At 30.6% G+C, this 15,528-nt stretch overlaps 3 protein-coding genes across 3 annotated transcripts; 2 read left to right on the top strand and 1 right to left on the bottom strand.

Annotated features, from left to right (window-relative positions):
* Positions 1 to 4,054: 4,054 nt before the first annotated feature.
* On the top strand, positions 4,055 to 6,226 carry LOC132944758 (tigger transposable element-derived protein 4-like). The gene is made up of 6 exons (XM_061014244.1): positions 4,055 to 4,283; positions 4,337 to 4,621; positions 4,696 to 4,959; positions 5,053 to 5,396; positions 5,983 to 6,067; positions 6,141 to 6,226. The coding sequence occupies exons 1-6, from the start codon at positions 4,055 to 4,057 to the stop codon at positions 6,224 to 6,226; spliced, it is 1,293 nt and encodes a 430-aa protein (XP_060870227.1).
* Positions 6,227 to 12,132: 5,906 nt separating this feature from the next.
* Positions 12,133 to 12,918, top strand: LOC132944748 (piggyBac transposable element-derived protein 3-like). Its single transcript, XM_061014234.1, has one exon. The coding sequence runs from the start codon at positions 12,133 to 12,135 to the stop codon at positions 12,916 to 12,918; it is 786 nt and encodes a 261-aa protein (XP_060870217.1).
* A 579-nt stretch (positions 12,919 to 13,497) lies between these two features.
* On the bottom strand, positions 13,498 to 15,065 carry LOC132944741 (uncharacterized). Its single transcript, XM_061014227.1, has 4 exons — positions 15,023 to 15,065; positions 14,788 to 14,901; positions 13,643 to 14,021; positions 13,498 to 13,513 (listed from the first exon to the last, which is right to left on the bottom strand). Exons 1-4 carry the CDS (start codon positions 15,063 to 15,065, stop codon positions 13,498 to 13,500), a joined length of 552 nt encoding a protein of 183 aa, XP_060870210.1.
* Positions 15,066 to 15,528: the final 463 nt, after the last annotated feature.

Below are 15,528 nucleotides of genomic sequence, written 5' to 3'. Positions count from 1 at the left end.
CAACGATACCGACCAGTTAGTAAATGGCCCAATAGAACTACTCTAAGAACAGGGTACAATTTACGAAAATATATAAAAAGTAAAAGTTAAAAGTTAAAAGTTTAACAAAGTTCTGACTCAATAAAATTTTTTTCATTTTAGTTATATTGTTATGTGAAGGAATCCATTTTTAAGTTTTTTTTTAAAAATTATATTATGTCAATAAATAAGTTTGTTGAACGCTTATCTTATTCATTTAATTTTAGTAAAAACTAAATTGTTTTATTACAATAACTGTTGCATAATATGACTTAAATAAGTATGTTGTACGTTGGGTTGGTATGAATACAACTTAACCCTTCAATGCGTCGTGTTGCTTATTTGCAACAATCTTTTTTTCATTTTTGTGACATAATTTTTAATATTTTACGATACTAATGACATCTAGCGGATAGATATACAACTATTCTATGCGATTGAAAAAAAGTTGAACGGCTGATAGTCCCATTATCAACTGTATTTATTGTTTAAAAATGATAACACCTGTTTCCCGCTATTTACGCGTGATAGTCATTTTGATATCGTCATATCTACGTTAATTTAACGATATTACAATAAAAAAAAATTGTTTTATATTGTTAATTACGTATATATTAATATTGTAATCGGGCTACGCAATATTACCGTTTGGCAATTAATTTTTCGTATTATTTAGAATTGTTGCGTATTTGCAACATCACGCACGAACTTTTTTATTATGAGTAAGTTTTTGAGTGATGTTGAAATTTGTAGTTTAGTGGCGAATTGGGATGAAAGCGATGACGATGTTGAATGTTCTGATGACGAGAATGAAATGTTTATGTATGAAACTGAAAATTACGAAACTTTTGATCCTGATTTAGAACTTGATATTAATAGTTTACCAATTATATTTGAAGACGAAGGTGAGTATATAACTATTCCAAACAATGAATGTTCTGTTATCAATCAACCAAAATTATTTAACAATGAAGCACTGACGTTAGACATTTGTGAACCAGGTCCCTCTTCCTCCAATATTTATTTAGATACATCTAAAAATAATAAATACGAAAGTACCACCTATCCAAATCCTTCTGTTATTCAATCAGCTAGAACTAAGACGCTTCGTCCCAAATTTTCTCGTAAACTGATAGAAAGCACGTTAGTACAAAATCGTATACCAAAAAAAAACAAAACACTGAAGAATTTAAGAATTTAAAATGGAAAAAAGGTAATTTAATTTATGAACCGCAACTAATAGCCCACGATGAAAGTTTACTACCTAATAAGATTTTGGAGTTATCGACACCGTATCAGTTCTTTACATATTTTTTTAATGAAGAACTTTTTACTAAAATAAAATCTGAAAGTGAGCTTTATGCTGCACAGATAGATATCAATAAAAAGTTTTCAGTAACTATAGATGAGCTCAAAAGGTATATTGGCATTCTGATGTATAATTCAGTTTGTGTAGTTCCAAACGTTCGAGACTATTGGAGTGAACATTTAGGCCTTTCTCATGTATATTATTCTTTAAGTCAAAAAAGATTTGAAGAAATACGTAGATTTATTCATTTTAACGACAACAATAAAATGTTAGAAAAAGAGGATATACATTATGATAGATTGTATAAAATACGTCCCCTCATTGATCATTTAAACAATAAATTCAACTCGATTCCTTACCCAAGAGACTTATCACTTGATGAACAGCTTTGTGCTACAAAAGCGAGAAGTTATTTAAAAAAGTATATGCCTGCTAAACCCCATAAATGGGGTTTTGAATTTTTTGTATTGTGTGACTCAAAAGGATTTTCGTACCAATTTGAAATTTATTCTGGCCAAGAAAATGATCAACGATTTCGATTACTACACGAGCCGGATCTTGGTGCTAGTTCTAACATAGTTGTACGTCTTACTAGAAATATTCCACGCCATAAAAATCATCGAATATATTTTGACAATTTCTATACTAGTATTCCATTAGCTTCATATTTATACCAAAATGGAATTTTGTGTCTAGGGACAGTACGGAAAGACCGATTACCTAACAATAAAATACCTAATGACCAAATTATTAAAAAAGATGAACGTGGAAAATCGTATGAGTATTTGACAGTTTATGAAAATACGCCTATGTCCGTAACTTCGTGGAAAGATAATAGGCAAGTAAACTTATTATCAACTTACTGTGGATCATTACCGATGCTGACTGCCAATAGATTTGATAAAAAATTGAAAAAAAAAATTAATATTGATTGTCCTACCGTAATTAAAGAATATAATAGGTTTATGGGAGGAGTTGATCTTTTAGATAGTCTTATTGGCCGATATAAAGTTCGTATGAGATCAAGAAAGTGGTATATGCGAATTTTTTATCATTTGATTGATACATCTGTTGTCAATTCATGGCTCCTATATAAAAGAACCCAATCTCAGCTTGGAAAACCTAGCAAATATACACTTGTTGACTGGCGAAAATCTTTAGCATATACTCTAACGAGAATAGGTTTTGTACAAACACCAACTAGAGGTCGTCCGTCATTAGAAAGCAGCCTAAAAAAACAAAACCGAACCAGACCAACGCAGCGTCCTACTCAGGATATCAGAACTGACAACATTGGACATTATATAAACCATATTGAAAAAAAAGGACGTTGCAAGTTTCCAAATTGTAAAGGTTACACAAACTTTCAGTGCAGTAAATGCAATGTCTATTTATGCGTAAAATCAAAACGTGTTTGTTTTACAGATTACCATATTATAAAATAAAATGTATTATACCTAAGTATATTAAATTTTAAGTAAAGTGATATTGTAATAATTAATAAATATTTACTTAAAGGTAAGGTTCACCAAAAAGTGATTATATTGTGATAAATACTATTAACTTAAAGATAAGGTTTTTATAAGCTATAAATAAAATTGTCTGCAATATTCAAAAGTAAACATAAATAAAGTATGATTATGTGGAATTGTTATATATTGTAATTTATGTATGTATTTACGCGCAATGTTGCATATTTGCAACTATCTGAAAATCTTGGTTTTCCAAGAAAATATTAAAGCTAGAATTTTTTAAGTATTTTTTCTGTTTTCTACGTCAAAAAACACATAAGGTACAATTTTTTTTTTTTAAATTCAGACAATCGCGCATTGAAGGGTTAAGAGTACAATTTAGATACTTATATACTATATGTAAATCGGTGTTTGGAAACCTATTTTAAGCCAAATGAACTTATAATTATTTTATTTTTAAATAAATTAATAAATTCTATAATGCTGCTCTTTAACAACATTTTTACTATAACAATTAAAATTTGAGGCACAAAACAAATCATTTAGAGTTTATACAACAATTATTTTTATAATTAAATTTAGAAACATATATTACTGTTGTGGTTCAATATTGTAGTATTTATTCGTTTTTTTTTAAATAATAAATAAAACTAAATTTATCAAATAGATTTGATTTATAGAGATGCTAACTCAATATATTATTCACTTAATAAAATGTATTTAAATAACTTACCTCAATGTAAGAAATAGCCTTTCTTCTACAGGTATTGCTTTTCGGAAGTTGGTGTCTTCTTTTTCGATCACGCTTCTTATAGCTTCCAAAATTATATAAAAAGAAGTTTCACTCATGCGACAATACTCAAAAAACTTGACTGGATGATTTTTTAATTTGCTGAAAAGCGTATGAAATTCCCCTTCAGATAGCCTATGTTTATTTATTTCGTGAACCCATAAACGGTTCTTAACCAAATTTACTTTAACATCAATTAAAGCAGCACTTTCAGCCAGCAACATTTTTCTGGACGTCATCTTGGTCGAGGATCGAAAAAACAAAACGCGCGACTACAAATGCAGAAACGCATGTAAAATCGCTAAAGTGTCCCCATCAAAATCGCTAGAGGACATCGCGCGTGTAAAATCGGAGAAACGCTCGAAACGCAGAAACTCAGAATCGCTCCCAGTGGGGCCGCAGCTTTAGTCGTTTAGTCGCCGTTTTGATTGTTATCCGTTTAGACACGTTCCGAATAAGTTAAAAATGTCAAATAAAAGAAGACGCTGTTTCACTATTGTTGAAAAAGTGAAAATAATTGAACGTTTAGAAAGTGGTGTTTCTAATAAAGATATTTGCCAAGAGCTAGGAATCAGTCAATCAACACTATCTATCATATGGAAATCAAAATACCAAATAAAAAGCGTTTTTCAGACTTTAATTAAAGATTATAATGTAGCCAACATCAAGACGTCGATCAGGCTCTCTTGGAATGGTTTAAAATAAAACGATTTAAAAATAATCCAATAAGTGGTCCAATACTTCAAGAAAAAGCGACCGAATTCGGGAAACGTTTTAATAAATTTGATTTTCAATGTTCTTCTTCTTGGATTACCCGTTTTCGTCAAAGACACAATATCGTTTTTGGAAAAATAAGTGGAGAATCGTCAAGCGTTCCTGTTGGTGTTTCGGAAAATTGGCTGGAACACGTTTGGCCTAATTTGCGTAAAAATTATACAGATTGTGACATTTATAACGCTGATGAAACTGGATTGTTTTATCGTCTAACACCGTCTCAAACATTACGTTTTAAAGGGGAAACATGCAGTGATGGTAAATTATCTAAAGAGCAAATCATGATTCTTGTAGCCTCTAATATGACTGGTTCTTACAAAAAAAATTGTTAGTAATTGGAAAATCTAAGACTCCGAGATGTTTTAAAAATGTCAAAAACTTGACAGTCGACTACAAAAGCAATAAAAAAGCATGGATGACCGGAGACATATTTTCCGGCTGGTTAAAAGAATGGGATAAACAACTAGCAAAGGAAAAACGACATATCCTATTGACTATAGATAATTGTCCGGCTCATCCTCCTGTTCAATTTGAATTTATAAAGTTGGTTTTACTCCCTCCAAACACGACCTCTGTGTTACAACCTATGGATCAAGGTATTATTAAAGCATTAAAAGTGAAATTTCGGAAAAAACTAGTACTCAAAATTATTAATCAAAAGGAATAGGGAAAAGATATTAAAATTTCAGTATTAGATGCAATTTTAATGATCTCCGATGCATGGAATGATTTTTCTACCACTACAATAAGAAACTGTTTCCACCACGCTGGATTCAAGGCTTCGGTAAACGACAAAACAGAAATAGTAATTGAAAATAATTTGGACACAGAGTGCTTCTCTGAAGAAAGCATACAAAGTTTTGCAGAGGTTGATGATGCTCTTTTGACCAACAAAGAACCCAATAAAGAAGAAATTGTCAAGTCAATTTTGAATGCAAATAATGATGAAAGTAATGAACAAGCAGACGAAGAGAGCGAAGAAATCGTATTCAAAGTACCATCTATTTCGGAAATGTATTTTTATATTGATCAGGTGCGTACTTTAGTTTCGGTAAACAGTGACATAAATACGCCAGACGTATCAATGGCATTAAATAATATTTCTAATTATGTTAAAAAATCTTATTCAGATTATAAACAAACTACTATTATAGATTATTTTTCAAACAAATCGTAAACATATACTATATATTATAATATGAGCTTTTACTAAATTGTATATAAATACCTTGAATGTTAATATATGTAATCTTAAATAAAATTATACAGTAAAAAATTTGTTTAATAAATCAATTTTTCGAACAAACCATGTTAGTTTTTATGATCCGGATATAACGAAGTTCGGTTAAAACGATCAGATTCCCTAGGTCCCTAGAATATCGTTATAAGCGAATTTCACTGTATTTATAAAATGTTTGCACTTTTTATGTCATAAAAAAAATAGTTTTGACACCTTAAATTTGAAATCAAGAGGGTTCATTATGAAAATCAATTAAATTTCGAGCTTTTTAAAAAAATATATTTGAATCTTACCAAAAAATAAATTTTGTAATTTAAAAAATTGCTTCAATGAATTACTGGTTTAAATGTTTATTTCAGTATTTAATTTATTTCTTTAGAATTTAACCAATATAAGTCAGCATTCTAATGAGGTACCAATCGAAGACTACATTGAAGATAACGACGAAGATCAAGGTTCACAGGGTAATTGCCTGAAAAAATGCCTATCATCAAATAAGCCTATAAAAAAAATTAAAAAACGAGCTTGAAATCTCAGATGCAATTGAGCAATTAGATAGAATTACTCAAAGTGCATCTACAGAAAAAGCCTATGATCAGTTCGGGAAACATGTTGCGTACTAGCTTCGTCAGTTACTACCACGTCAAGCCATATTATTGCAGTCAGAGTTACAAAGCTGTATCACTCAAATGCGTTTATCTTGTTTGGAGCCTGCAGTACATCAACAGGCTTACTCACAACAATTACATCTGGATATAGATATAGATATATCACCTTCAACTTCTTCAAGCGCAATGCCTACTGTATCTACTCAAGGTCTAAACGAGGATTATAATGAAGATATTTTATATAGTGCTATAATAATTTCCAATATTTTTTTCAAATAATAGCTCATAATTTTTATGAATAAACAATTAATTTTAATATTTTTATATTTACATAAAATTTATCTCAATAATTACATATAATTTACTACATATTTAGTTTTATATTATTTTATGTATTACCTATTTAAATATTATATTTGTATAACTATACCTTGATAAATGGTTCCAGGACATGAGAAATCGCTGTAAGCACTTCGGGTATAAATAATGAGATTGTACATTCAGGAACACGAAAAAGATATTCTAGGGATTTAAATGAATCACCAGTAGCTAAATAACGCAATGTTACTTCAGGTTTGGTTTTTGTCTGAATAGCCATTCTCATTTGAGTGTCTTCTTTTTTAATTAATTCATAAACCATTTGTAACAAATTATCGAACTGGACCACGTCCATTCTTAGAAGATTTCGATAGGCTGCAGTGTCTTTTAATTCTTTTATTAATGTACTGGATGCGCCATAAATCTCTCGTCTAGCAATCCAATCTCTGACCCAAATCCTTTTTTTCTTTTTTCCAACTCCTGACGCAATAACATAGATATAACAACAGCACCTGCGCGAACTACAGCCTCTGACATCTTGAAAGTTGCAACCACTACAAGTTACTAGTCGCGAGTACATTAGTTATTTTGCTAGCCATGTCGATTACACAAAGCGATTTCACTCGTCAGAGAGTAAAATAGCCAGCGAGTAGTGGCAAAAGTAGCCCAGCCGTCAACTTTAATCACGGGCGAGCAGCGAGTATTCAACACGCGGCGAGTAAGCGACTAGACTGATTACATTGAGCGTCTTTAGTCGCAGCGAGTTTATTCGCCGGCGACTAACGTGTAAAATCGCTCAGTGTAATCGAGGCTAAAACCGGCGGCCGGCACTGGCGGCACTCGTTTTGCGCGACTTTAGCCTTCACGTCCCGCCCTGTGCCTTTGCGGCGCGGTGGGAGAGTCGATGGGGTCGCGCTGCGTAGCCCGTGGTGGCGGTTGACAAAAGTGTAGACGGTCGCTGCGGTACCTGTACTTTGTACTGGTTTCCGCTGCGTGCCTGTGTACCGTATCATATATTTATACAGTAGGTAGTACAGTTTTTATAATGTAATATTGTATACAAAGTGGGTAAGTGGATGTCTCTCTGCTGTACAGTCATAGATAATATAAGAATGGATAGGACATAAGAACTTATCACATGAAACTTTAGTGATACTATTTTTATGGTTATATGGGGCAAATATTGATATAATAATTGATAAATAATAATAAATATTTTAAATATTTTAAATATTTTAAATATTTAACAAAGTCAACGAGAAACTGAAGTTTGTCAAAGTACCATAACTTTGTATAAGTTATCTGTTCCTGATACACTTCTCTTGGAGTTTTTAACTCCTTTCGGAAATTCGACATTACAGAATCTATTTTTTTACAACTATATCCTTTGTTGCAGTTGGATCTAGCTCATTTAAATTTAAACACAGCTTTACACACGCATTACTATGCTTATTATGGTCAAGGTACTCCGGAGACTTGATACGTGATAAACATGAATTTCTATGAATTCAGTGGTAAATTATTTTGACCACTGATGGATATCCATTTTGACTCTTGAATTCTAAAACAGATGTTATTAAATAGGTAACTTAAATTTTATTTACAATATTCAATTGTTTTAATTACGATTACAAAATGTTAATAAGATAGGTACCTACAATTAATTATAAAATACTAATGGTAATATTGTACTTGTACTTTGATTTATAATAATTAAAGTACTTACCTATTTAGTACTTTTAATGATGTAGAACACGCTTCACTCATTCACATTCAAAGTAGAAATACTTTATATTCCTAATTTAGTTACAGTAATTTATATACAAAAATATAGAATTACCAATTTGAAATAAGATACCTAGTATTTTTATAAATATCACATCAACAATTATAAATAAAGACATAGGTATAAATAAACTTCTGATTTCGATCCACTAAATGTGAAAAGCAATATTGTAGTCGTATAGTCCTATATTATCTACATATAATATGTAACTAATAATATAATATAGTTTGTAAAATCTTATTGATATAGGTTCCTAAAGTACAGCCAGCGAAAAATGAGCTGGCCGTAGTATAGTTGCTACAAACATGTTATAAAAGAGTCGCAATTTCCTTTTTTTTGTAAGGGGTAACTACACTTTTTCACTAAAACTATAGCCTATATCACTTCCCAAAAACCATAAAATGACCACCAAATACAGATTGATACCTTTTAAATTATGTTATATAAGTTCCAATTATAAAATATGTATAGATATATACCTGGTTGTCACATAGGCGGTACTAGACTCTCTTGGCAGGGGGGGGGGCAGAAAATAGTTAAACTATATTTTATATATTTTAATTTATTAGTCCAAATTTATCTACTATATAATATATATTTAAAAAAAAAAATAACATACATTTTTTGTACATAGGTATTTTACTAAATTATAACTTCATGCGTCGCTCTACAGCTGGTCTTAATGTTTTGAAAGTTTCAATAACATCATCAAGGTCAACATTGTATGCTAGTTACTGTTCAATGAACATAGTCAAAAGGTTATCTAATCGTTCTTGCAACATGGCACTTCTAAGTTTGGTTTTGACTATGCTCAATTTTGAAAATGATCTTTCACATGAAAAAGTCGTCACAGGAATGACCATGAATGATTTTAGAGATTTATATACATTACAAAATATAACTTCTCTGCTGGTTCCAGAAATAGTTAACCAATCCATCCACTTTCACAATTTCCTTTGTTACTTTCTGATAAGTCTGTTGATTGTTCAAGTAGACGAATTTCGGTTTCTAAGTTAGCAGCATCTAAATCGAATACAGATGAAAGAAGAAAAATATCATCACTACTGGTTTCTAATTTCAATAAACGACCCATACTTTCTATCATCTTTATCGTTTCTTGGTTAAATCTTAAATTTAATCCAGCTATCAACTGATCTAATGTTTGATAATATACATTTACTTTCATTTCATCTTTTTTACTTAACATAAAATGTTGATTGGTCGTGATATATATTTTAGATGATATTTTTCTTTTTTTAACAGCAGGAATAGTGATACAATTTTTTTCACACAATTGTTCTGGGTTATTGACGCGGCTACGACGGCGGTAGCGGGTGATCCGCGCGGTGAGCCGGTCGTTGGTAGTGTGTGTGGATGGCACACACGTTCGTTCAAATTAAACACAACTATGACGGTGGAGGTTTATTTTTATTGTATACCGTACAGGATGCACGTAGGTATAAATATACATATATAACAAAGAGAAAAAAAAAGAACAACGGACGGCGAATGGTTTATATCAAAAATATAGTTAGGTTTTTTTTTTGCTGTCGTGGTATGAGCGCACGGCGCGTGGCAGGCTGTCGGAAAAACAGGGGTTTCACAACTGGCGAGTTTACGACGGCCGGTACTCGTTCTACGCGAATCGCCTTCCCGTCCCACCTTGTGCCTTTGTGGCGCGGTGGGGGAGTTGGCGTTGTCGCGCTGTAGCCCGTAGTGGCGGTTGACGAAAAGACGTTTATGTCCGATGACTGTAAAACTGTACTTACATGTAAAATTAAATTTAAAATTGGATCTAGCATTTGCATAGCAAAAATAAACTCAAAACTTTCCATTTGGTAAATGATACCGAGTCCTTTAGCCCTTATATCTGATTGCTTAGTATCATCTGTAATTTGTTTAATGGCAATCAACAAAGCAGAATAATTATTTTTTACGGCATTGACTGCTTCAGACCGACATTCCTATCTAGTGGTTGATAATGATTTTAAAGTCTTCAATTTAATATTTATCAACTTTGATACATTTTCAAAAACTGCATGCCTGGTACAACTTCCTTCAATAAAGTTATATATCATTTGGATGCACCCGAAAAAGTTAAATGTCACTTTATTGTCTTTGCCAATAGAATCAACTAATATTAGATTTAAGCAATTGCTATCAATGTACAAAAAAAGATTTGGGATTTTTCTCCTTGAACTTTGTCTGAACTCCTGTTATACTTCCAGACATATTTGCAGCACCATCAAAACAAGTAAAAATAACATTTTCCCATTTTATTTCATACTCTTCAACTATCTCATTTAAAGCATTAAATATACTTGTGGCATCAACTGTCATCATTCTCTTCATGCGTACAAACTGTTCTATTGGTCTGTTTTTAAATTTATCAAAATATCTAATTACAACAGATAATTGTCCATGGTGACCGACGTCACTTGTTTCATCAGCCATTATTGATACTTTTTCATTTATTAATGAAACTTTTAACTGTCTTTTAGTCTTTTTTCACAGTGCTAATGGATGCAATGAGATCGTTTTGTATATAATTACTACAGTATATAGAATTTTTAGGTCCTGTTTCGAAGAGTTTTTTTTGTATTGGGTAGTATTTTTTTAAAAGATCAACTATTCCCAAAAACAGACCTTTATAAACATCATCTTTCTTCTCACTGTGTCCACGAAATGGTTTACCCCCGATTCCTAAAAATAGTGTTACATCTATTAAACGTTGAATTACTTTCCTATTTGTTAATCTTTGTTTTTCTCTCTGATTTCGGGTAAGTTCTCTTTCTTCGTCTAATAATACAGCAATTGGTTTTGAATGTAAAAAATTTGAGAGGGATGTTATACAATTTAACCCATATACACCCAGTGGCCTATATGTGTAGGACACCGGAAATAATTATTGCTATCGGTTTTATTTTTAGAATTTTCCCCATTTTATCGATTTAGGCTGTTAGATAATATAATAATCGACCCGATGATATTATTTTGCGTTGTATAGTCGAACGTTATTACGTGTTAGTAACATTTTGTACACCGCCTTGTTCAAATAGAAAAATGGCTTCATCGTCAAAGTAAGTGAACTATATTTTAGATTTTTTTTTTATACATAAAACACATACAATCATATATATTACTATTTACATTTTATATTTTTATAAATTAAATTAATTTATTCCACATACTTTTTCATTTATTTGCGTTTAAATATTAGTGTTCTACATGTAGGTCACTGGGATATTCTGTAGCCTAATATGTATATTTTTTTTAGATCTCTTTGTGTGAATGATATTATAAATTTGCTGGAAGCAGATGAGCTGAGTGAAGATACTATTTTCTTAGAACCTCCGGATGAAAATATTACTGACGAAGACTCCGATAACGATGAACATACAGGTGATATAAACCATTTACCTGCTAGTGTATTGAAAGCTAATGTTATTTTACCGAAAGAAATTCTCAACACCGACAATTATTACGAATCAAAAAAAAAAAAGTTGTGACTACAAAAAAAAATCGGGTTGTAGTGGGCATGAAAAAAAGTCAAAAAGATTCATCTCAAATTTGGCGTGAAGGAGATTTAGAGACTCCTAAAATAACAGAGCTTTGGGGTCCAGATGAAAACAGTAAAATAAAATATGGCTCACTTGCGCCATTTGAACTTTTTGAATTATTTTTCGATGATCAAGTTTTTGATTCTATTGTACAATATACAAACATTTATGCTTCTTCTAAAAATATTTCCTTGGACTTGACAAAAAATGAATTGAAATGTTTTATTGCAATTCTCTTATTATCTGGGTATAATGAAATGTCTCGGCGACGTATGTACTGGGAAAAGGCCCCTGATACAAATAATGGTTTAGTGTCCAATGCTATGAGGCGAAATAGATTTGACGATATATTTCATAATCTTCACTTTTCAAACAACAACAACTTGGATAATTCTGATAAATATGCAAAAATAAGACCGTTGATTACTATGATAAATACTAGATTCCTAATGCACGCTCCTCACGAAGAATTTCATAGCATAGATGAATCCATGGTGCCATATTATGGTAAACATGGATGCAAACAATTTATCCGAGGAAAACCAATTCGTTTTGGATTTAAAGTGTGGGTTGGGACATTGCGTCTAGGATATGCATTATGGATCTCTCCTTACCAAGGAAAAAATACCGGGTTCAACCAAACAGATGTCGGATTAGGAGGATCTGTTATTTTAGCTTATGCTAACCAAATTATAAACCATCGACCTGCTCCATATCATTTGGTGTTTGACAATTTTTTTACGGGTGTCACTCTTTTGGAAAAGCTCAAATCTATCAACATTCGCGCGACAGGTACAATTCGGTCAAACAGAGTTATGAAATGTCCAATTGATTTTGGAAAAATGAAAAAACAACCAAGAGGGTCTAGCTGTAGTTTTGTTTCAAATAATGCAATTTTTATTTGCGGTTGGCGTGATAATAACATTGTTTGCTTAGCTTCAAATACTATTGGGACAGATCCTATTTCTGTGGCAAACCGTTGGTCTACTTCCGAAAAAAAAAAGATTACGGATTTCACAACCAAATATCGTTTCTGTTTATAACAAAAATATGGGTGGTGTAGATCGAATGGACCAAAATATATCACAATATCGTATTGGGATCAGAGGTAAAAAATGGTACTCTTCTATTGTTCTATATATTATAGACTTAGCCGTTCAAAATGCATGGCAGCTTCATAGGATGTATAATAAAAATAAAATGGATCAATTGGCATTTCGAAGAAGCATAGTTATTTCATATCTGACACGTTACAAGACAGAACCCACTCCAGGAAGAAGTGGAGGCAAACCATCCAGTGTTATTATGGAAATAAGATATGACAAATTTGAATATTATTTGATTCCCCAAGACTCTCAAACACGGTGTGGTCAATGTCATCAAAAAACAACGACAAGATGTATGAAGTGCAATATTGGTGTCCACGCAAAATGTAACGTTTTATATCACACAAAATAATGTTCGTATGTACCTAAGTAAATTCAAAAAATATACATTGTAAGCCTCTCATTATCATAATTTAAATATAACGTGTAATAATTAATTATCAATTAAAAGTATTAAATTTCAATTATTTTTATTGGTATATTTGTATATGAAAACATAATAATATTTATAATTGTTCATATGCCCAGTGTCCTATATATAGGACACTCAATAACTCTTGTATGGTATATAATTTTTTTTTTTTATAATTTTTTCAATCACATTTGGCTCCAATAATATAAGTTTATAGTAGAAAAATCAATTTTATTCACAAAAATTAACCTTGGGCGTAAATGGGTTAAATGAACTTTAGACATTTGGTGAGCTTTAAATTTGATGGTAGCTGCTTTCCAATTTTTATATCCAGTTGTTGTATAAGCCTTATCAGTTTGACCAACATTTATACCATTAGAATTGTTGAACATGCGACATGGAAAACAAAATGCCAAATCAAACTTTGGACTGTATTCTAACCATGAAAATAATTTAAACCAGGATTTTTGAAATGAACGCTGAGTTCCACTAAATGATGATCTAGGATAAAATTCTAAATCTGGTTGATGAGGTCCTCTGATAACTCGCTGTTTAAATTCTATTTGATTTAATGGTACAATATTTTTTGGATCATCGGGATGTAAATCTGAGTTATGGTTATATTCATCTAAATATAATAAGAATTATATGAATGTACATTTAAAATTATTGAGCCAATTTAAAAGTTAATTCATTCTAATACCAACAAAACGCTATACCAATCATAGATAATATCAACAGATATTCAACACTAACTATATCAAATTACCAAGTAGTTAATTAATAATTATATTAGGTACCTACTACCTATACTGTTATAGAGTTCCTTTTATCATGAACTACTAATCTATGTTACACAAAATAATTTAGTTTTACTTACCTACTTTGATCTTTAGATATATTTTCAATACCTACTTGTATTTTAATCCAATATTAGATTTCAATAATAAATACAATTATTATTTTGTAATTTGTATTTATTAGCTATTAAATTCATTACACAATATGGCATTATTATACAAAAATAATTTACACATAGGAGTTAGTATTAATGCAATTAAAGAAAAAACTAATGGTTGTTAACACTCAAAATAAAATTGACACATTTAATGATAGTTATGATTACTAAATATATTTTATTCTTAACATTTATAATGTTATGCAATTGCACTTAACTAGTTAACACTGAATACAAATAACCAAACATTTAAAATACAGACAACATAAGAAATTATTATTAGAATTTATAACAATTATTAGAAACTATCAAAATAAATATTAGTTATAAATTAAATGTTCAAATAGATACAATAATTCTATAAACACAATATAACACTGAACACAAACCAAGTTATTTTAAAATTATGTACATAAATATTAAAATACTTAAATACCTGATGATACATTAATATTAGTTGATGAGGTACCCCTTTCCGATTCTTCATGACTATACTGACTAGTACTGCACTGTGATGATAATAAAACTTGATCATTTGGATCATTGTCACCTAAATTATTTAATATAGTTAATTTATAAGTTGAACCTAAGTTTAACAAAACAACATACCTAGTTCTGATAAAAATGAAACATTTTTGTATTTTTAAAGTACGTATTAAATAATAACTTACCAGAATTTAGTTTTGGCTTAAAAAAGTCTTTTAAAGTCTTCATTTTTTTAAAATTGTTTGAAACCATTCTTTTAACAATTTTATTTTAGATATTTGATATTATTATTGTAATAAGTTAATTGTAAAATTTGTAATAAATTAAAATTAGAAAGTATAAATCATCAGATATTAGAAACATCGAAGTACAAAAAACAATCGTGTTTTGTCAATTGATAACAATCCGAATCTTATCAATTGCGATATTATAACGTTTTGGCGCCATAGACCTTATAGTGTCTATTATCTATGAAATCGTGGTACATATTCTATTTTTCGCGCAAATCACTTTATCAGGATTCAGTTACCAGCATACACTCATGAGATAGATTCTTATCTATCTCAGTGCCAGCATACTACACCACTTAACTAGGTATTAGGTAATCACTATAAAAATCTATTTTTTTAGTTAGGAAATCGATAATTTAAGGAATTATATAGGTATTAGATAATACAATAATAATAATAAG

The sequence above is a fragment of the Metopolophium dirhodum genome, chromosome 1, assembly GCF_019925205.1.
Source record: "Metopolophium dirhodum isolate CAU chromosome 1, ASM1992520v1, whole genome shotgun sequence".
Taxonomy (NCBI): domain Eukaryota; kingdom Metazoa; phylum Arthropoda; class Insecta; order Hemiptera; family Aphididae; genus Metopolophium; species Metopolophium dirhodum.
Note: the sequence above shows the minus strand (reverse complement) of the source record. Positions and strands in the feature narration are given on the sequence as shown.

Excerpts from the sequence above, each read along its gene's own strand:
- LOC132944758 (XM_061014244.1), top strand. The coding sequence starts at position 4,055 with ATGTCAAATAAAAGAAGACGCTGTTTCACTATTGTTGAAAAAGTGAAA. Across the intron at positions 4,284-4,336 it reads GATCAGGCTCTCTTGGAATG|AAAAAGCGACCGAATTCGGG; the intron begins GTTTAAAATAAA and ends CAATACTTCAAG. Across the intron at positions 6,068-6,140 it reads CGAAGATCAAGGTTCACAGG|ATGCAATTGAGCAATTAGAT; the intron begins GTAATTGCCTGA and ends TTGAAATCTCAG.
- LOC132944748 (XM_061014234.1), top strand. The coding sequence starts at position 12,133 with ATGTCTCGGCGACGTATGTACTGGGAAAAGGCCCCTGATACAAATAAT.
- LOC132944741 (XM_061014227.1), bottom strand. The coding sequence starts at position 15,065 with ATGAAGACTTTAAAAGACTTTTTTAAGCCAAAACTAAATTCTG. Across the intron at positions 14,902-15,022 it reads TAAGCCAAAACTAAATTCTG|GTGACAATGATCCAAATGAT; the intron begins GTAAGTTATTAT and ends TAAATAATTTAG. Across the intron at positions 14,022-14,787 it reads TAATATTAATGTATCATCAG|ATGAATATAACCATAACTCA; the intron begins GTATTTAAGTAT and ends TATTATATTTAG.